General features: G+C 39.7%; 2 protein-coding genes across 9 annotated transcripts in view; one reads left to right on the forward strand and one right to left on the reverse strand.

Moving 5' to 3' along the window:
- olfml2bb (olfactomedin-like 2Bb) overlaps window positions 1–21,203 on the reverse strand; it is a 59,751-nt gene that overhangs the window by 4,062 nt on the left and 34,486 nt on the right. The window contains exons 4-7 of the mRNA XM_034215428.1: window positions 14,590–14,754; window positions 14,241–14,469; window positions 640–1,164; window positions 106–282 (exon numbers count right to left, since the gene is read on the reverse strand). Coding sequence (XP_034071319.1) covers window positions 106–282; window positions 640–1,164; window positions 14,241–14,469; window positions 14,590–14,754 — 1,096 coding nt within the window. The remainder of the gene's footprint in view (window positions 1–105; window positions 283–639; window positions 1,165–14,240; window positions 14,470–14,589; window positions 14,755–21,203) is intronic.
- On the forward strand, window positions 2,890–5,616 carry LOC117545594. 8 transcript variants are annotated; one of them, XR_004568864.1, is made up of 7 exons: window positions 2,890–3,047; window positions 4,098–4,269; window positions 4,503–4,685; window positions 4,772–4,822; window positions 4,904–4,948; window positions 5,098–5,162; window positions 5,408–5,616. XR_004568864.1 is itself a non-coding variant. In XM_034215446.1 (7 exons), the coding sequence occupies exons 1-7, from the start codon at window positions 3,021–3,023 to the stop codon at window positions 5,561–5,563; spliced, it is 651 nt and encodes a 216-aa protein (XP_034071337.1). In that variant the 5' UTR covers window positions 2,890–3,020; the 3' UTR covers window positions 5,564–5,616. The 8 variants fall into 8 exon arrangements, 5 of the variants coding, with proteins under 5 accessions (XP_034071337.1, XP_034071329.1, XP_034071351.1 ...); XM_034215446.1 differs by lacking the exon at window positions 4,772–4,822 and having other exon boundaries at window positions 4,503–4,735; window positions 5,408–5,423; window positions 5,471–5,616; XR_004568862.1 differs by having other exon boundaries at window positions 4,503–4,822.

The raw sequence follows: 21,203 nt of genomic DNA on the forward strand, positions 1-21,203 counted from the left end.
TCCCACTGCTGAATGAAATCAATACATGGGCTATACAGGTGGACATTTCTGGAAACTGTTTAGCCACATAACTGCAAAAGATGCTCTGAGTAGCTTCATATTTACCTGACTTGAAGGTTTCCATGTCTCGGAACTCTAGGAGGTTGTTGCCATAGTCACCATTAGTAAGGTAGATGACGTTGCCATGGCCGTGAGCATCTTTCATCCAGGCTCCATCACTGAGGCCGTAAGAGTTCAGCTGAACCGGTTCAGAGATGCTGGCTAATGTGTCCTTACACACTGCTGCAAGAACACACACAGGTAACATTGTGAACCAAGAGTCTATAAAGAGATTAGCATATTGTAGTAGTTTTAAGCATTTAGCTTCTAAAAAACTATATTTTCAAAGGAGTTGGTGGACACAGACAGACAGGCAGACAGACAGACAGACAGACAGGCAGGCAGGCAGACAGACAGACAGACAGACAGACAGACAGACAGACAGACAGACAGACAGACAGACAGACAGACAGACAGACAGACAGACAGACAGACAGACAGACAGACAGACAGACAGACAGACAGACAGACAGACAGACAGACAGACAGATAGACATGCACTCACTACTGGATAGACCACTGTACAACATGTATCCTTACAAGGCTTCTTGGTGGTCTTTGGTTGGTCAGCAGGGCTCTCCGTCCAGGTAAGCCGACTTCTCGATGCCGGCTGAGTCTTTGCTGTGGGGGATGCATTGATGGGTGGAGACATATCTGAGAGTGAGATGGTCTGCTGATTGTTGCGTTGGGTAATTGTTGGTCTGATGGTGGTAGGAACTGGTTCGGCTGTAGTTGGTTTTGTAGTTGTTGGTGTTATTGTATTGGTTGATGCTGTTGTTGGTTTGATGGTTGTAGTTGTTTTTGGAGTTGTAGGCGGTATGCTAGTGGTTGATTCAGCAGCTGGTTTGGTGGTGGGAACTGGTGTGGTTGTAGTAGTGGTTTGTTTGGTGGTAGTTTGGGGGGCTGTTGGTTGCTGGGCGGTTGCAGGCCTGCTCACGCTCCCTGATGAGAGTGTAGAGTCTAGTTGTATGCTAGTAGTGGAAGGTCCCGGACTCTTGGAGGGGAATGTCCTGGTAGGTAGAGGGGGCTCAGCGATCGCTAAGTCCACGGAAGTGTTTGTAGTCGCTATAAAACAAGTTAAATGACAGATAGATGAAGAGAAGGCAACAATCCAGAACCTCAGAGAGACTACAATCAATATTTTTGTATTGACAATGGATCAAGATTGATTAAAGAGACGGCTATTGTAATGAACCTACAGCGAATGATTACACAACCACAACCAACAATATTTTAGCTCTTTTCAGCTCATTGTTTTGGTTTTACAGCCAGCAACGTCAGTGTTTAGATTCAGCCTAAATGTTCTTATTGTGTCATACGCAACAGTAGCCGACATCTGTATACTCACTGAACACTACTTGCCCATCATAGCAGACAAACAAAATGATCAGCAAGATGGTGAGCATAGTGCAGCATTTAGCTGCTAAATAACAATAATAATTCTAAGGAGTTGGTGGAGGCCAAACACAAAGCAAAAAGAATATGAAGACTGTGATTACAATCTGAATGAATGATAACATGTTTTGTATGTTTTATTTGCTAAGAAGTTTGTGAGATAACTTAAAATATGATGGAAAACATCTAACATACCAAGTAGGGATGGGTATGGCAAGCCATTTGAGTAGTTATTCCATATCCTTGATATCAGACGGCAGCTGCCTACACTAGTTGGCTCTTTGATTTCACTTGTTAGATATATGGTCAAACTAGTTTAGCACTCTGCTTTACTAGTTAAATAAAACATTGCACTAGTCACTCTTTTTCAGCAACTAGTGGCACTTTTGTCCGTCTAGTTACCACATAAGCCTTACCAGTGACGCCAGGAGCAGCACTAGTAGCGCCAAAGTCCCAACTTGTAAGCTTTTTGATGAACTAGTGACCCTCTGACCCTCTGTCCCAAATGCTCACTAGTCACACTAGTTGCACAGCATGCTAATGAGGAGGAGGGGAAAGAATGCATCGAGGTCTCCTATTGACCCTAAGCTATAGAGCGCCACCCAGCCCAAATAGTTTCTTTAAGAGCTTAAATACACTGTGTTTTAAAATACAGTCATATGACCATATTTACCAAAAAAATGATGATCATATGACTGTATATCAAATTAGGTAAGAACATTGAAGACTTTCTTAAAATTAGAAAGTTGCCTTAGGACTGCAGGCAGGAATATAGATCCTCTTTAAAATATTTTATTAAGCTGCAATTTGAAAGGTGCTTGGATTAGAATGGCATTGTGATAACAGGGGGACATTATTGATGGATTGAAAGAGGAAGTAACCCTCTTCGGATCACAGCTTTGAGAGATCGCCGTGACCTCCGTAAATATTAGTCTAAGGCAAAATACGGAGAGGTTGTTTATCTTCATGCAGATCTATCGTTATCCTGATTTTAAGATCTGTCCAGTGTTTCTGCTTTATTAATTTCATGAGCACCGCTTATAAAATATCCCACGATCATATCCACTACTTTTGTGTCTCGAGTGCCCGGTGTTCTCACACACAAGCATACACACACTCACACTCGCACCAACAAAAACACACACACACAAAGCGGAACAAAGCAGAAACAGAAACATGTATTTTTTTTCTAGGAAAAACACACATTGACTGACTTCCCACGGACAATATTTTAACAGTAGGCACTAAATACCCGACTGATGCACCTCACGTCTTCGAGACGTTGCTAAAAACAAGGAGAACGCCCCCTAAGGCTCTCCCTCACAGAGCTGAACTGACCAATCAGAATCTGGGTCCCTCCTGCTTCATTTGCATATGGCTGACTAGTTAACGTGTTGGCCATATGAACGAGTAGCATGAAGCTGCAGCGTCGGAGACGACACTTGTAGAACCACACACACAGGTCCCGCGTCACGAGCACACACACAGGTCCCGCGTCACGGCGGCACGTGACGGAGCACGTTCACATGAATGTGAACGTCAACGCAGAGAATGTGAGTAATGTGAAGTGCTTTTACAGTTTTATTTGTTTAACATTAATAACAATTCCGGTGTCTTGAAATGAAGTGTGATTAGCCAACATGAACTATGATAGTGTTAAGGCAATACAAACAAACATCTGTTTGCTTATGATAGCTTCTAACCGTATTAAAGTCTCTAAAAACAACTATTCATTAGCTATAGCTTTCGGCAAAAGCATTAGCAAAAGCATTAGCTATGTTAGCATATTTGATCATTTGTTTAATGAAACTAGCGTGATTTTGGCAAGCCCAACTAGGTGTCATAGTTGATTAATTGAATCACTAATTACAGTAATAGTGTGAGTAATGTGAATCATGTTTTTTTTTTTTAAGTTAACAACTATTCTGTTGTATTGAACAGCCATACAAGCAACAAGTGCTAAATGTCATCTGTTAGCCTATGATGACTCGCTGCAAAACCAACTGTTTTGTTTATTTGTTTAATGAAACTGTATGTTATGGTTATGTTATTTGACAGAGGCTTTTATCCAAAGTGACTCACAAAAAACATAAAATAACCATAATTAACATTAGAATTTCAATACAAATAGTTACATAGTCAAGTTACATTACTTATTACATTTTTAACAGGGTAATTACTCATCTGTAACCTACTACATTTAAAAAAGTAAACTTCCCAACCCTAATGATTAATTATAGTCAGCTAATTAATTAAACTTCAACGGATGACAAAAGCATGTCAATATGTCCACTACATTAAATCAGCAGTAGCCTAAGTTCTGTCTTCAGTGTAAATGCTTCTTTAATAGTCATTGTATTACAATTTGAATTCATTGTAAATAATCTTCACTGTGCTGACTGCCTGTTTACCGTTTATCAGACAGTGTCATCATTTTGACATGTTTTGTAATATTGCATGAGGTGTTTTAGTCAGTTATGTCGGCCTATTATGTAGGTTAGAATCTGTCGTGTCAGAATCTAACAATTAAGCCTAATTTATGTCTGTCTGTGAAATTGTTTCAAAATGTTCAGTTTGACCAATTAGGCTCTCTCTTTTTCAAGATGCATATTACAATCCGAGAGGGGAGATCCTTGCCGGACCTTCAACGGTGCACGACGTGTTGCAATGACTTCCACTGCCCGTTCTGTGTCTCTCGTTTATTCTCTCCAACAAAACACTGCAAGGTGAAAAGCCATCTCGAGAGCCACTTCCAGCGTGCAGTTCTCCATGAAGGTAAAGTTAGCTTACATTCTCTTGTGAAATGCAAATGGAGTTGCAATGTGTCTGCATTAAAAGCAGCCTAAATGTTATGATCAGTTCCATTTGAGCAATACATCAAAACAAGTCCTATGATTTGTTTGTGGTGACCAGTTACTTGATCCAGATGTTTGGTATTCATAATTTACACTTTTAAATAATATGATCACAAAATAATAATACTACAATTCTATGTTCTTATGTTTAAGGGTATACCATTCACAGATGTGGATTAAATTGCCGACCAGACTATCATTTTCACTGCTGCTACTGCCAATCCATGCATACTCGCAAATCTGGCTTTGTAAAGCACCTCGCTTTGTGCAAGGCAAAGCACTCTGCCATAACCCCCATCATCCCAGATCCAGCAATCCCCATCATCTGCACATCATGTACAAATCATCATGTGACGGAGAAGACTTGGGGTTTATCTATCAGTCATGTATTTAATGTTATCTTTTTTTGATGTTGATTTTAGGGCTTGCCACGCCAGATCTGTGGAAATGACTGCGGGATTTTTATGCTTATGGTAGGGTATCAGTTGGCACGTTTGCAGGCTTCTGTAAACATTGTAAATATAATGCTTTGTTTTCCATCTTCTCTGTTCCAGTACACTCTGTCCATTGTTACAAACGCCGGGTTTCAATTCCAGGAGGTTAGTTTAGGATTTGTATTTACTAAAGAAGTAAATGCCTACTTAAAGTGTTGCTTATGTTGCATCATACTGTTCATGTTGAAGAAAAATGATTTATTGTGGACATTGTGAATCAAAAATTGTCTTTGTCACTTTCTAATTTCATTCAGAGGGACATGCCTTTGATTAGGAAGTGGTGGTGTCTTCTTCTCATGGAGCTGTTTGAAATACAAGGGTATGAAAGCCCTTAACAATATGTGTGTTTTGATTTAAGTAACACTTTATTTTGAGGGTCACTTGTAGATGATCTATTATATTAGGTTAACCATGTACAGATCAGTAGACCATCAGTAACAAGAGCTGTAAGACTCTGGATGGCAATATCTGTTGAGATTATTAATGCATATCAATTGTGCACCAATGCCTTAGCCTTTCCCTATGCAATACTTTAGATGACGTCTTGTTCTTATTGTTTCAAAGGCATGGCCAAAGGTTTGCCTTTTGGACTCTGGAGGCCAGAAGCTTGCTGGAGGGAACCCTTCAGCCAATATTCAGAGTGCCACGACCAGAGAGGGAACAGCAGACCCCGCCTCACCCCCAGTGAAGAATCAGCAGACCCCGCCTCACCCCCAGTGAAGAATCAGCAGACCCCGCAATAAAAATAAATAAAAATGTATTCTGAACTGAAATGCCTCTCGGTCAAACTGCTTGTTTATCTTTTGCAGGCTGGTGCATGAACACACTAACAGTTGTTTTTCAGTAATCTAGCACCTCTTCGAAGACACCTTTGATTTATTAATAATAATAATGAAACGAGAATTATGATACTGTAGAAGGAACAGTGTTTAACAGTGTTGTTTTCTTTTGAATAATAATGAAACGAGAATTATAAACATACCCAAAACTAAATTAACAGTGTTGTTTAATATACATATAAAAGAATATATTTTTGAAATTCATTTTTATTCATTTTTGAAATTCTCAACTAAATTAACAGAATATACATATAAACATTCATGTGAACGTGCAACAGAATATGGTTCCCGTCACGTGACGCGGGTCACGTGGGACCCCGTCACGTGACGCGGGACCTGTGTGTGTGGTTCCCGTCACGTGACGCGGGACCTGTGTGTGTGCTCGTGACGCGGGACCTGTGTGTGTGGTTCTACAAGTGTCGTCTCCGACGCTGCAGCTTCATACTATTGATATGAACGGCAACTAGTTAACTAGTGGATACATATTGCAGCTTACACGTTAACTAGTGTTATAAATTAAAATCAATGTTGATATGGCGTAATTTGAATTAAATACACTATTTAATTTAAATCAGTTTTATTCTGAAAAAAACGGAAGTTCAAACTAACTATTAACTTAAAACTTTTATTCTGAAAATTCTTCATTTCCGGTTAGCATTAGCATGTGGCGAAATGCTACGTTTTCAAACCGTGAATTGAAGGTGAAGTGACATGTGATGTTGTACCCTAAACACACAGGGTTTAACACTCATTTATTGACGCTGAAATCACGTTTATTAGGGAATGTTTAAATAACCACAGACACCAGAATGATGTAATTTAGCAACAGAAAAAGGCAGGAATTGCATTGGACCCGCCCCCACGACGCCGGCCAACAGGAGAATACCTCAGATGACAACAGGAAGGGTAAGCCAAGAATCGATCTCTTCCATGGATGCTCTTCTAGTGATGGGCATTTAGATTCGCTTCGGGGACATGCATTTTTTGATTCAGTTCACTTTAAAGATTCGTTCACCGGTTCGCGAACAACTTCGGGTGATTTGCACGTTCGCGAACAATTCGTCTTTGTACTTAATTCGTTCAGTGAGTCTTCACTACTGCCGAAGTCCGTACAAGAAGTTTGCTGGCGTAACATGTATGATATTAAAACACACTTTACACCTCACCTTGTTGCCCCATAAATTATGCTCTGGGAATAAGCTACATATTATTTAAGAAATATAATTGGCCATTGTTAAATCTCATAAATGTGTGCCTGACAGGGGCGTCGCCTGGGGTAGGCATCCGGGGCTTTAGCCCCGGATGTTTTTTCTTTAGCCCCGGACAAATTCTCCCTCAATAATATAATACATTAACCTACTTTACCTATAGGACGGACGGCAGAATTGTAATTTCCCATGTTCAGTGAATGCAACACAGAGGCAAGACGACGCCACCAGACCAATCAGAGAGTTGCATGGAAATAAACGTGTTTTATTGGCTGACAGGTACGTACCTCTCCTCTGTGACAATGTTTAAACTTTAAACTGTCACCCCCGGACGCGGAGATTCTGAAGATGGACATTAGACATTTATTTAATAAAAAAGACGGCAATTCTCAAGTGGTGGCTCACACAACAACCCCAGAGCCACCACCTGAGCCAGATGAACAAGGTATGTACCTGTCAGTAAACTTACAAGTTATGCGAACATGTAAGCAAAGCATACATTATAGCTATGTTGACGTTACTTTGAATCGCGGGGGTAAGCTAAACCGTTAGCAAGTAGCTATAGCTAGCCAGATATATTAAATAAACACTTTGTCAAACAATCTAAATGTTGTGTTTTTTAGCGTTACTTGGTGATTTCAAAGAAAGCTCTCTGGGAAATGTTGACTTACTGTCTGTGTTCGACATGAAGCTAGAAGCTACCTTACAGTAGTACACAGTTGATCCTGATTCCTGAGTCCTGTCAGTTAAAGTGTTTCATAGTTAGCTTAGCTAAGCATCAACCTAGCACTGATATATATATATATGGATGTTATGTGACAGTATTTCTGAGAAAAAGTCAGCTGAAATGGTGGCATAGTTGCCACTGCTTTACGTGTCGACAGCATGTTTGAACGTATTTGCAGCAGTAAATGTGGCTGTCTGGCCACTGACGTTGCCATAACAACACCTGCATTTAAATGTGCAACCTCTTTTTGTGACAGATTTTGCATGAAAATATAATTCTTCTGATTGATATTTCCTATTGACAGCTAGTTTCTATGTGAACATTATGAGATGGACAGCCAGCTAACAAGCTTTTTATACAAATATTTCAGATCAAAGCCAATCCAGTGGGGCTCCTGAAAGGGAGCAAGGGACACTATGCTCCCAAATATTAAGCCTTGACCCGCATCTTAAAATTGATATGATCAAAAAATGATCTGCATTGTCGGAGGCCTTTTTTCCTCATTATCATGTGAAATTGTACAGCTTTCCTTAGTGTTGAATGCAGAAAGATGACTATATTAGAGTATTAAGTGAAAATGACTATATTAAAGTTTTAAGTAAATATATTAAGTGAATTACTCAAACTGCATTTGTATAGGAATGATTCTGTCCTATTGGCAGATAACTACTCTAACAGTGATATCTACAAGAGATGTAAATTTAACTATTTTCAATTGGTTAGTATTACATTTTGTGACAGTGTGGTGACACTCATTTTAATGAAGTGTGTATCTTGAAATTCATTTATTTGACAGAGCTGGAAACTGATACATACTTGTTTGTGTTTACCTACACAGTCATCACAGATGAGCCAAACAGAGTAGAGGATGAAGAACAGGAGAAAGGGACACACAAGAAGGAGATACAACAGACAAGAACGACAATGGAGACAACAATGAACAGGAACACCAGAACAGACAAGAGTCAATGGGTAACATGACTGATTTAGGGACTGCAGATACAGGGCCAAGGCAAGTGAGACATCACTGCTTTCCATTTGGCCAGCAAAAGAGATAATTTCAACCGCAAACTGCAAGTGATGTGGGAAGCAGCAAGAGATGAGGGATTATTATTTCCTCCTTCCATCCCTTTTTTCTGTTTAATCTGATTACTAACAACTTCTAATAATTTATGTTAATAATAAGTGTTTTTAAATAATAAACCCGTTTCTGATTCTTTGATTTATTTTTGACATATGGGTGTTGAGAGATGTATCCATATCTCTTAATGCTGCTCTCAAAGTGCACAAGATTGATGCTTTTAACTTCAGTATTTAAAAAAAGTCTTCCTGGGGGACCCCAGAGGAGGTGAGTTCCCCCCAAAATAGCACTTTATCTCTGCTTATGTAACTCCGGTGTAGTGTCCCCTCTGCAACAGATCACTCAGAGCTGGTGATTACTTTCCTGCATTTCAATGGACAGCATATAAAAAGGACACATGAGCTGCATTGCTTAAGAGATCCTCTCATGCTATCTATTTTACAAAATAAGTGTCCAGTCAACAACAAAACATCAGTGATCGTATAGCTGTAGTATATTTTTCACAAGCAATGTGAAACATTAAACTTATACAAACTAGTGTACAAAACTCACATACCTGCGTTGATCTCCTGGAGTGTCTCTACTCTTTCTTCTCCACATCTCTTGTCCACCATCAGAGATTGCAAACATTTCAGAAACAGCTAGAGGTAGGGGACAAACAACTTGTTCGCTGGGCATGTCAAAAACCTCCCTGCTTTGATCAAGACTTTAGGGAGCCTTTCAGCCCCTCTAGCAAAGGGACTGGAAAGCAAGCTTTGAAAATTCAGTACCATCTACATGCTGTCATGTTCCAGACACTGCTCTCAACCACTCAGGGCCTGCACAACTACCTGCAGAAAGAAACACTTGACTTGGTGCAGCCAGTAGATTACAAAACAGCAGTTGAGAACACACTGAAAAGTTACCGAAGTAACGAGAAAGCACATGAGGTCTATGACAAGACCAAGGCCCTGTGCAATGATCTTGATATTCCCGAAACTGTGACACAGAGGAAGAAGCGTAGAAACATGGAAGACTTTGTAGTCAAGGCATCATGTGGAGCAATGTGAAACATTAAACATAAATAAACTGGTGTATAAAACTCACATACCTGCATTTAAATGGACAGCATAAAAGGACACGTGAGCTGGGTTCTGGTGCTCAGATTAGCTATTGATGATCACGTTGATAAATCATATAGACAAATCTCACAAAAAACATGTTGCTGTGACTGTGAGCATTAAACAATTAACATTAAACTAAACAAACACAACAGTACGTTATTGTCCTTATAAAATAAAAACATACATTTTGTCCACCGAGATAATACAGGCACCTTACCCTCAAGAGATCCTCACGTGCTATGAGAATCTCCCACAATCCATTGCCATAACAAAGCTAAGTTTGTGACACCAGATGGCGCAATTGTATATGTGCGTGTGGGGAGTCTTGCAGTAGAACATTTGACTGTAGCGACACTGGGCTAAGCCCCGAATGTTTCCAGGTCCAGGCGACGCCCCTGGTGCCTGACTATACGATGTATTACAGCAGGCTAGCACGTTATACTTTCAAACCCATGCACGTACTATGTGGCCTAACTTAAATCCCAAAGCATTAAACTCCATTTGGCCGAGTTCAAAGTGAATAAAAATATATATCCTCTACATCGGTGACGATTTATTCATATTCTCAAAAAGTTCAAAAAGAACGAATCGTTCACGAACGACCCATCACTAATCTCTTCTTCTCCTGACCTCGGCTGACCAACACATGAGGAGAGCTCCTCCGCTTGAAATTTCATTTGTACACCACCGCATCTTTTGTGAAATTAAATGCTGTTAACTTTTATAAGCTTCCCTTGACTCTTTTCAGTCTCTCCGGCTCTTAGGGTTCTAGAATTGCTAACACTAGTGAAGGCAAAATATTCATAGTTAACTAGTTGAAGCCTCTGTTGGTCTTACAAGCTGACTATTGAGGCTCGAAATGTGCACTAGTTAACTAGTGAGGTCCAAATTGTCCACTACATACACTAGTACAATTGTTTTTACCTTACTAGCTAACTAGTTACACACTTTATTTCACTAGTTAACTAGTGAAGCCTTAGAGGAGTCACTAGTAAAATAGAGACACAAATGTTTTTCTTACTAGTTAACTAGTGGAGGGCATTTTTTCTCACTAGTCAGGTTCTGTTATAAACATGTTAGACTTTGACCTGACATGTTACACATTTTTCTTACATGAAAGGCCTTTCCTTCAACTAGTTGGCTTTTTTTGCACTAGTGAGCAACTGTATGCAACTAGTTAGATATTGATTCACCATGTATGGCTTTTTCCTAAATTGTGGATATTTTCAGCCCACTAGTTGTGGTTTTCTTCTCCCTAGTTAAACTCAACACAATTACTTACTAGTTGACATGTACGTGCAACTAGTTTACTAGTGGTGTGTCAAAAAATGCACTAGTCAACATGTATGACTTTGAAATAATTCATTAGTTAACTCGTAAGAAAAACATCTGTGTCAATAATTTACTATTGACTCCTCTAATGCTGCGTTCAGACCGGATGCGATGTGAATATTCGCTTCGCTCTAAACGCTCCCATCGCATCGCTCTAGTCGCTCGAGTTTCACCGCGGCTGCCAGCTGTGTTTACTCGCATCATTCAAACAAGACGCGCTGGCTCGGGAGCTACAACTACAACAAAATGAACATATTTTACCGTGATTAAATTGTAATACACATTTCTAAATGATGCCGACGTAACAACATACTGATACCGGTTAGTAAAAACCATGAATTAATGCTTTGACAAGTCTGCAGACAGACGGCAGGCGAAAAACCTTTTGGATGCTTGTTTTCTGAATGGAGATTGGGTCGACCAGGCTAAGCTAACGTTGTATATGCTCACTCCACACTCATAACAACGGCCTACAGACATAAATAAACCAGCGACTGTATTATCCATGACACAGACAGTCTGTGGTTTGTTCTTGTTTAACTTTTGTACAGTTTCTGAACAGATATGAGGAGCTGTGATCTCTGTGTGCTAACTGCTAACAGCTAATGGCTGATGTTTTCTGGTTGAACGTCAGTGACGGCAGGCTGAGATCCTCACCGCTGATTGGCTTCCGCGAGAACGCGTCACATGAATTTGACGCCCGAGTTAAACAAATTGAACTCTCGCGTTTGACGCGGCCCCCTTCAATCGCGTGATTCGCGCCGCGTCCACCGCTTCATGCATGCCGTCGGAGCTAATTCGCGTCTGATCGCGTCCCTGCATTGACTTTACATGTGATCGCGCCGCCCCCAAACATCGCATCGGGTCCGGTCTGAACGCAGCATAAAGCTTCACTAGTTAACTAGTGAGATAAAGTGTGTAGTTAACTAGTAAGGTAAAAACAATTGTACTAGTGTATCTAGTGGACAATTTGGACCTCACTAGTTAACTAGTGCACATTTTGAGCCTCAATAGTCAGCTTGTAAGACCAACAGAGGCTTCAACTAGTTAACTAGTGAACATTGTGCCTTCACTAGTTAACGTGTAAGCTGCAATATGTATCCACTAGTTAACTAGTTACCGTTCATATGGCCAACACGTTCACTAGTCAGCCATATGCAAATGAAGCAGGTGGGACCCAGAATCTGATTGGTCAGTTCAGCTCTGTGAGGGAGAGCCTTAGGGGGCGTTCTCCTGCAATGTTTTTAGCAACGTCTCAAAGACGTGAGGTGCATCAGTCGGGTATTTAGTGCCACTGTTAAAATATTGTCCGTGGGAAGTCAGTCAGTGTGTGTTTTGCCTAGAAAATTACATGTTTCTGTTTCTGCTTTGTTCCGCTTTGTGTGTGTGTTTTTGTTGGTGCGAGTGTGCGTATGCTTGTGTGTGAGAACACCGGCACTCGAGACACAAAAGTAGTGGTCGTGGGGATATTTTATAAGCGGTGCTCATGAAATGAATAAAGCTGAAACACTGGACAGATTGTAAAATATGGATAACGATGGATCTGCATGAAGATAAACAACCTCTCCATATTTGCCTCCTAATATTTATGGAAGTCACAGCGATTTCTCAGCCTCTGAGGAAAGCTGTGATCCGAAGAGGGTTACTTCCTCTCTTTCTATCCATCACTAATGTCCCTCCTTCTGTTATCAAAGTTCTATTCTAATCCAGCACCTTTCAAATTGCAGCTTAATTTTTTTTTTTAAAGAGGATCTATATTCCTGTCTGCAGTCCTAAAGCAACTTTCTAATTTGAACAAAGTATTCAATGTTCTTACCTAATTTGATATACAGTCATATGATCATAATTACAACAATACGTTTGTTTTATATTTTTGTAAATATGGTCATATGACTGTATTTTAAAACACAGTGTATTTAAGCTCTTAAAGAAACTATTTGGGCTGGGTGGCGCTCTATATCTTAGGGCCAATAGGAGACCTCGATGCGTTCTTTCCCCTCCTCCTCATTAGCATTCTGTGCAACTAGTGCGAATAGTGAGCATTTGGGATCCACTAGTACTACTAGTGAACATTTTAAGCCTCACTAGTTCACTAGTGGAATTTAAATGTATCTCACTAGTTAACTAGTAAAAGGCAAAGGGTTCACTAGTTAACGTGTAGACATTTTGAGCCCCACTAGTTAACTAGTAAGGTCAAAAGAGGCGTTAACTAGTGAACTGTTTGCCTTTACTAGTTAACTAGTGAGTTATTCTGGGTGCGACTAGTTAACTAGTGCAGACAAATGTTTGCCACTAGTTAACTAGTTGTGCTTCTTTTGTGTGACTAGTTAACATGTCAGAGATTTTGCAGCGCACTAGTTAACTTGTAAGACTTTTAGGGTCACTAGTACGGTCAGAGGGCCACTAGTTCATCAAAAAGCTTACACGTTGGGACTTTGGCGCTACTAGTGCTGCTCCTGGCGTCACTAGTAAGGCATACGTGGTAACTAGTCGGACAAAAGTGCCACTAGTTGCTGAAAAAGAGTGACTAGTGAAATGTTTTATTTAACTAGTAAAGCAGAGTGCCTAACTAGTTTGACCATATATCCAACAAGTGAAATCAAAGAGCCAACTAGTGTAGGCCGCTGCTGTCTGATATCAAGGATATGGAATAAATACTCAAATGGCTTGCCATAGCTGGGAATACTTTAAGTTGGTGCCATGAAGACTTAAAGGTGGGCTAGGTAATTTTGGAGAAACTAGCTCGAGTGCGCTAGAATTTGAAAATACACAGCTAGAAAAAATCTGCCACTTCCTTACAGAGCCCCTCCTCCAACACACACAAACGCGCACATGACCAATGAGGGCACGAGATAAATGTGTGCACAGATGGAAGGCTGACAGGCAGATAGGCCATCCAGTTATTTTAGCCAGGCCGGCTAAAATGATAGGTTGTGCTTTTTACAGCGCTTTTGTCAAAGCACTTAAGATATTCATTGCTATCAGGATGTTAAGAGCATCCATGGAATATAACAAAAAGTGTATCTCGAGCCGGTTTCTCAAACTTACCTATCCCACCTTTAATGTGACATAAAAGCATTTTTAAAATAGGTGTACTTTAGACTTACTTTTTTTTCCTTTCCCTTTCTCATCCTTCCCTTCCTCTTTGGAGATCTCCTCCTCTGCCTTGTAAAAGGTCACGCCCCTGATGACCATGCTGTTCTTGTCTTTGATTGGCTGCTTTGGCTCCGTCTTTTCTTTCATTGGCTTTTCAGTTCCTGTCTTATTCCTGGTTGGCTGTTGTTGTTCCACACCATCTTTCTGTTGGTTATTTTTTAGCTGACTTTCCTGATTCTTCTGCAACAGAACAAGCAGAATGAGTGATTTTCAGATGAGATAACAGTATATTTTTGAAAACAGACAGGATGCAGTCATTCTTTGCTTCAGTTGGTTATATCGTTTTCAGGCAGATGATACCTGCTTGTTGCCGGAGGCAGCGGCTCCACTTTTCTGTCCTGAACGCTCCAAATCATTAACTTTCCTTTTTTTCTGCTGGGCTTTCTTCTCTTTGTCCTTTTCTTTTGGTCTTTCCTTCACACGTTCTTTCTCTCTTGTTCTCTCAGTAAAATGACGGACAAAACCCTGGAGAGCACACACATGATGACAGTATATAAAAGGGCCATTTTAGGCAGGAATCACAAACGCAAAGCTGATACAATTAATTAGTGAAGAAAGATAACTTATCCAGTATTTGCCTCAGAATCCTGTTTTGAGTTTTTTTAGTATGAAAGTTATCCAGTGTTAGGTGGTTGTCTGTACAGCCATAGCAAACTGCTAATAGTTCATCCCCACACTCTAAATGGCTAAAAACAGGGTACAGAGGTCTCGATTCTGTCATGGAAAAATGCTCCTTATAAAACACTAGTAGCCTACAAGACACAGGGCAAACATGAGAGGATACAAACCATTTTCATTTCATATATAAAGTATATTGTTGATAAAAACTTGATTTTTGTATTCTGAGCCGTTACATGTATTCCGTTACAACCCAACCCTGTATACAGATCATCAGTCCTGTGTACAGATCAGTTCGATAAAATCATGCCTAAACAGCGACATTTTACACGATAAATACGGGTTTAAATAGCACACATCTTGTGGCAACTCCCGTTCAGCAGCGGCAGATGCCTCGGCAAATTGTGGCATCTGTGGCATATGCCGGAAGTACTTGCCACAGATACCACAGAGTAGTGGCCTCTGTGGCAGATGCCGGAACTACTTGCCACTAGGGATGTAACGATATACAGAATATCGCGGTAAATAAACGTCCCAATACCGTCGTGAGACTGACAAAATCTACCGCGATTTAAAAAAAATAAAATAAAATTTAAAAACACTTTTTTTTTTTTTAAACCTTTATTGAACCAGGTGGTCCCATTGAGATCATCGATCTCTTTTTTCAAGAGAGACCTGTCCAACATGGCAGCAAGTAGGTTACAACATGAACATAAAACAACAGAACACAAAAGGACATCGTATTTACAGGGCTACATTTACACACCTAGAGACATTGACAAGTACCAACAGTATATTTATATCTCGCCCTGTCAATAAGCCTCACCTTCTTGGCAAAAACTGTATTGTTTTTGAAGTGGTGGAGAGACAATGCACAGTTTGACCTACTGCTGTCACCCATGGCCAAAGCATATCTCTCCGTCCCACTGAGGTGGCGTTAGACTTTTTCGCTGTCCGTCATTTTGACAGACAGGATCGTAAAATGTCCGTCATAATCCCTTATTACCCGTCGGGTCTGAACAGAGAGAGAGAGCACGCTCGTGAACTGTCAACGGGGTGGCGGTGTTATGCGGTGTGTGCATGCACCTCGCGGGAGCGCGCACAGCGTAAAGCAAAACCTCCCAGACATGTATTGATCTGTACGGCAAAGTACGGTTTGGAAACGATATCATTTCCTTTTGGAGGGCATGCATAACACGGCATAACACCAGAGCCTCGCTGCGGGGAAACATTGGCGCTGTACCGAGTTTGTTCTAATCTGTCAAAATGACAGACTGCTTTCAGATTTTTCCGTCATTGTTAAATAAAATATTCGGTTAACGCGACCACTGCTGTCCCAGAAACCAAGCGAGAGAGTTTTTTCCAGAGCAGGGGATATTGTAAATGCCCAAACATCCCAGCTTATAAATACCTGGAAATGTGGACATTCTCATATTCCTAAAAACCTGTCTGATGATACTGAGTGAGTGACTAGTGAGTTTGAGTTGAGTTACTTGAAAAACTAAAGTGAAACTTGATTTATTTTATTGCAGGGTCTGATTATTAAATGTCCTTGTTTATTTGTGAGATGCAGTGGCACAAAGAAAATGCCTACTTTGTTTGGTAGTACTATAGGTACAAACAAACTGGTTTTCTTGTTCCAGTCTGTTACTGTCACTTTGTTTTTGACACTTTAAAATACTGCTATCCTACTAAAATGCTGTACAAATCCGATTTATTATTTAATAAAGAAACATTTTCCGAGTAAAAAATGTTTTTATTGAAAAAAAATATATATAATTTCCCCCCCCCCCTTTATTATTCAATATCGCGATAAATACCGTACCGTGGACTTGTTATCGCGATATTATCGTACCGTGAGTTTTTGGTATCATTACATCCCTACTTGCCACTGCCTGCAGATGCCACAAAATGAGCTTGCTGTCTCTCAGCTAGCGGCAGTCAGAAACTCAGGTATCTTCGAATCTACTTACAAATAAATATGGGGAAGTGTAAGTTCAACCGTATTTGGTTGGAAAACATCACATTTAGTGCTTGGTTGAAACCAGTGGAGGGGAACGTGTTTGAAGCCCGCCGCACCTTTTGCAAACAAAATTAGCGTTTGTTTTGCTAATGCAGCGTTAGCTAGTGCAGCAGCTCCCGCAACAACATCGGGGGACCTCCGGGTGACGTTTGGGTCTACGTCAACCCTAAAAGCGGAGGTGCTGTGGACGCTAAATACCTTAGCTAAACACCAATCATACAACAGCATGAAGGCACAACCCAGTCTCATGGCATTTCGTGTTATAGTCACGACATTTAATCTATTGATTCGTGTTCACCAACACGATTTCCCCCTTTTTTTCGTGTCCCACCGAACGATTTAAAAAGCAATGTATTGGTAGTGTGTTTCGTGCCTGCACCACGTCTTTTTGTCCGGTCGGGTCTTGGAAGACCGGAAGCTGTGTGGTTCATAAAAACATGTTCTTACTCAATAAATATTAAGCCACGATTATTGTTTTTATTTTAAATCATATAATGTCAGACTTTTTTTGCCGTCCGTGAGGAAAATAAATGGGGCTCAGAGCCTCAGAATACTGAAATCTGTATATTTTAAATATCTGTTTCCTTCTAATTTGTTATTATTTTCTAAATAACACACTATTATTTACTCAACAATAACAATTATCCTTGTTTTTATTTATTTGTTTAATTCTATAATCTCTGACTTTTTTGGCATCCCTCAGGAACTGAATTTCAAAATAAAATAACCAGAAACAGATACACACCCACTGAACTGATTACCCAAGATCCTCAGCTATGGTTTAAGCTCGGTGATTGGATTGTTTAGCTGGAATGCACGTTGGGATATGGTGTTAATGCGATATGAAATCCAAAAAACATTTAAAAAAAAGAAAATAATACTTTAAAGGTGGGGTAGGTAATTTTGGAGAAAGCAGCTTGAGTGCGCTAGAATTTGAAAATACACAACCGGAAAAAATCTGCCACTTCCTTACAGAGCCCCTCCTCCAACACACACGAACGCGCACATGACCAATGAGGGCACGAGGTAAGTTTGTGCACAGATGGAAGGCTGACAGGCAGGTAGGCCATCCAGTTATTTTAGCCGGGCCGGCTCAGATGATTGGTCGTGCTTTTTACAGTACCACGGCTTCCACAGATGACATTTTTTATGGATTTTTTGTTAAAGCACTCAAGATATTCATTGCTATCGGGATGTTAAGAGCATTCCATGGAATATAACAAAAAGTGTATCTCGAGCCGGTTTCTCAAACTTACCTACCCCACCTTTAATCCGAGTCTGCTTGCTTTTCTCTTTGGAAGTCATCACATAACGGCATTGTAATACACGGTTTGGCTGCATTACATATTACACATCTGCCGTACTTATTTATTTATAGAGCCCTGATTAGAAGACTTCTAGACAAACTGGAAGAACTGCCGCCGAAACTGAATATGTGACGTGGATCATAATCTTCAATTTCTCTTCATACAATACGTCTCCTTGCAGTATCAATACTGATTCGGCTGACTTTTATATTTGACCCAATTGGTAGATAGGTCATATCTACCCCATAACGGTGCACAGCTGATATAAAAGGACTTGTAGTTTTTAAATATATTACTGATTTTCTTTGAATATAATAATGTAAATACTGAGTTGAGAGAATAGTCAGGGGTTTTGGGTGATGGGAGACACATCTATGGATTCAAAATTCCAATAGCTTACCATTAAATTACGGATATACCTTTCTGTCTGTGATGTTTTACAAATCAGATATTAATGTGTAGAAGTAAAACATGTGAAATAATATAGCAATATCCTGTAAAATGATGTGAAAACATGAATAAACATCTTCAGATGTTATACATACATAAGTGTCCTACACTAATAATACAAAGTTATTATGGCTGTGTGTACCTTGTGTGCACCTCCTAGTGGTTAAAGCACGTTATTGAATTGTTTTTTTAATATTTAATATTTGATGAAAAAAATATTAAGAGTACATACTTTCATAGGGGGAAATTTGAAGGTTAATGATAGAAATATAGAATATAAAAAATCAAGAAGATACTATAAGTGATCTCTACAATAAAACAGTTTAGTGCCGGATGTACAAAGATATTAATAGGAGGATGTGCAAAACAGAAAAACGAATTAACCTTTATTTAAACATTAAAGAATACATTAGGTTAAGGTCTTCTTTTAAATAAGAAAAAAGCTTTGGGGGTATATCTACAGATAAATATTAAGCCTGACAAAGTACTTAACGTCTAATATATTGCTTTCCTGCTATGTTAACTATGTTGAAGCACTTATTTTAACTGATATTACACTGAACAAAAATATAAACGCAACACTTTTGTTTTTGCTCCCATTTTTCATGAGATGAACTCAAAGATCTAAAACATTTTCTATATACACAAAATAACCATTTCTCTCAAATATTGTTCACAAATCTGAAAAAATCTGTGATAGTGAGCACTTCTCCTTTGCCGAGATAATCCATCCCACCTCACAGGTGTGGCATATCAAGATGCTGATTAGACAGCATGATTATTGCACAGGTGTGCCTTAGGCTGGCCACAATAAAAGGCCACTCTTAAATGTGCATTTTTGCTTTATTGGGGGGGTCTGAAAACCAGTCAGTATCTGGTGTGAGGGGTAGGGTTAGGGTTAGGGTAATGTTGTGAATCGAGTGGCCCATGGTGGTGGTGGGGTTATGGTATGGGCAGGCGTATGTTATGGACGACGAACACAGGCCACTCGATTCAAAATAGCCATTATATACAGTCTTTAATGAACTATTAGTAGAGAATAATGAGTAATGAATATACTTTATAGGGATCTGCAGATAAATGTTTAGTCTTCTCAAGCACCAACTATCAAATATCTCTCCTGATTGTTGGCACTTGACAATCACCTTCCCTGAATTTTACTCAGGTAAAGTATTAGGTATTTTACTATAGTAAATTAGGTATTTTACTAAAGTCTGATTTAAAGGTTGTTTATATTTCACATCATTAATCAGAATCTGCAAAGTAACTCAAATAAATGTAGTGGAGTAAAAATACCAGGTTAACCTCTGAATTGTAGTGGAGTAGAATTACAAAGTAACAATGAGCTGTCATGTGGGTATATATTAATGCTGCCCATTATGGATACAAGCGATTTTCACCCATTTATTAATTATATGTTTTAAATTTGAGAACACCAATGTGTTTAATACTGGCAACTTCTAATTCTGGGGAAAACGAAAGCTTTCCCAGTAGAGACGTCCCATAGAACCTTTTGCGACACACAATAGCCAGCATTTGTAGTTCTGGGGGGGGGGGGGGGGGTCCCGTTCGAGTCCAGTTTTGGATAGTCTGCTGTGGTTTCGTTCCATTTCAAAGTGCTGTTTGACGCTCGGCGTAACCTTGGCGCACTGCCACTCCAACATCCAATCCCAGAGCTTGAAGATTAATCACGTGTTTTTCAAGCAAAGGACTGTAGTCCTAAACGATAGCTGAGGATTATGGGTAGTGTAGTGTCTTCGGCCATCCTAAACTCCGAAATGTTTTTGGGATTTCATATTGCATTAACACCATATCCCAACGTGCATTGCGGCTAAAACATCCAATCACCGAGCTTAAACCATAGCTGAGGATCTTGGGTAATCAGTTCAGTGGCTGTGTATCGCAATGATGCTCGAAATGTCCCATATAGGCCTACGTCTGTTTCCGGTTATTTTAATTTGAAATTCAGTTCCTGACAGACGCCAAAAAAGCCAGAGATTATAGAATTAAACAAATAAATAAAAACAAGGATAATTGTGTGTTATTGTTGAGTAAATAACAGTGTGTTATTTAGAAAAGAATAACAAATTAGAAGGAAAAAAAGATTTAATAAAAAAAGATTTATTTTCCTCGCGGACGGCAAAAAAAGTCCGATATTATACGATTTAAAATAAAAACTACGGAGCCCCCTAGGGGACATGGAGAAGAAGAACAAAATGTATTTGAAAAAAAAGGAAAGAAAATGTTTTGCAAGATCTGGCAAAACCTTTGCGAGATCTCACAATACTTTTGCGAGTTCTTGCAAAACCCCTTTGCGAGATCTCGCAACACTTTTGCGAGATCTGGCAAAACTTTTCATTTATCTCAATGTACTTCCTGTTCAGTTCGGCAAAACAGAAACATCAATTTTACTTTGAGCTTGGCCTTAAAGGTCCCATGTCATGCTTTTCCGGTTATTACCCGTCCCCTTGTGTGTTATGAAGGTTGTTCTGCATGTATACGGTCTACAGAGTCAC

Source organism: Gymnodraco acuticeps, unplaced genomic scaffold, assembly GCF_902827175.1.
Source record: "Gymnodraco acuticeps unplaced genomic scaffold, fGymAcu1.1, whole genome shotgun sequence".
Lineage (NCBI taxonomy): Eukaryota > Metazoa > Chordata > Actinopteri > Perciformes > Bathydraconidae > Gymnodraco > Gymnodraco acuticeps.

Excerpts from the sequence above, each read along its gene's own strand:
- LOC117545594 (XM_034215438.1), top strand. The coding sequence starts at position 3,021 with ATGAATGTGAACGTCAACGCAGAGAAT. Across the intron at positions 3,048-4,097 it reads TGAACGTCAACGCAGAGAAT|ATGCATATTACAATCCGAGA; the intron begins GTGAGTAATGTG and ends CTCTTTTTCAAG. Across the intron at positions 4,949-5,097 it reads CCGGGTTTCAATTCCAGGAG|AGGGACATGCCTTTGATTAG; the intron begins GTTAGTTTAGGA and ends AATTTCATTCAG.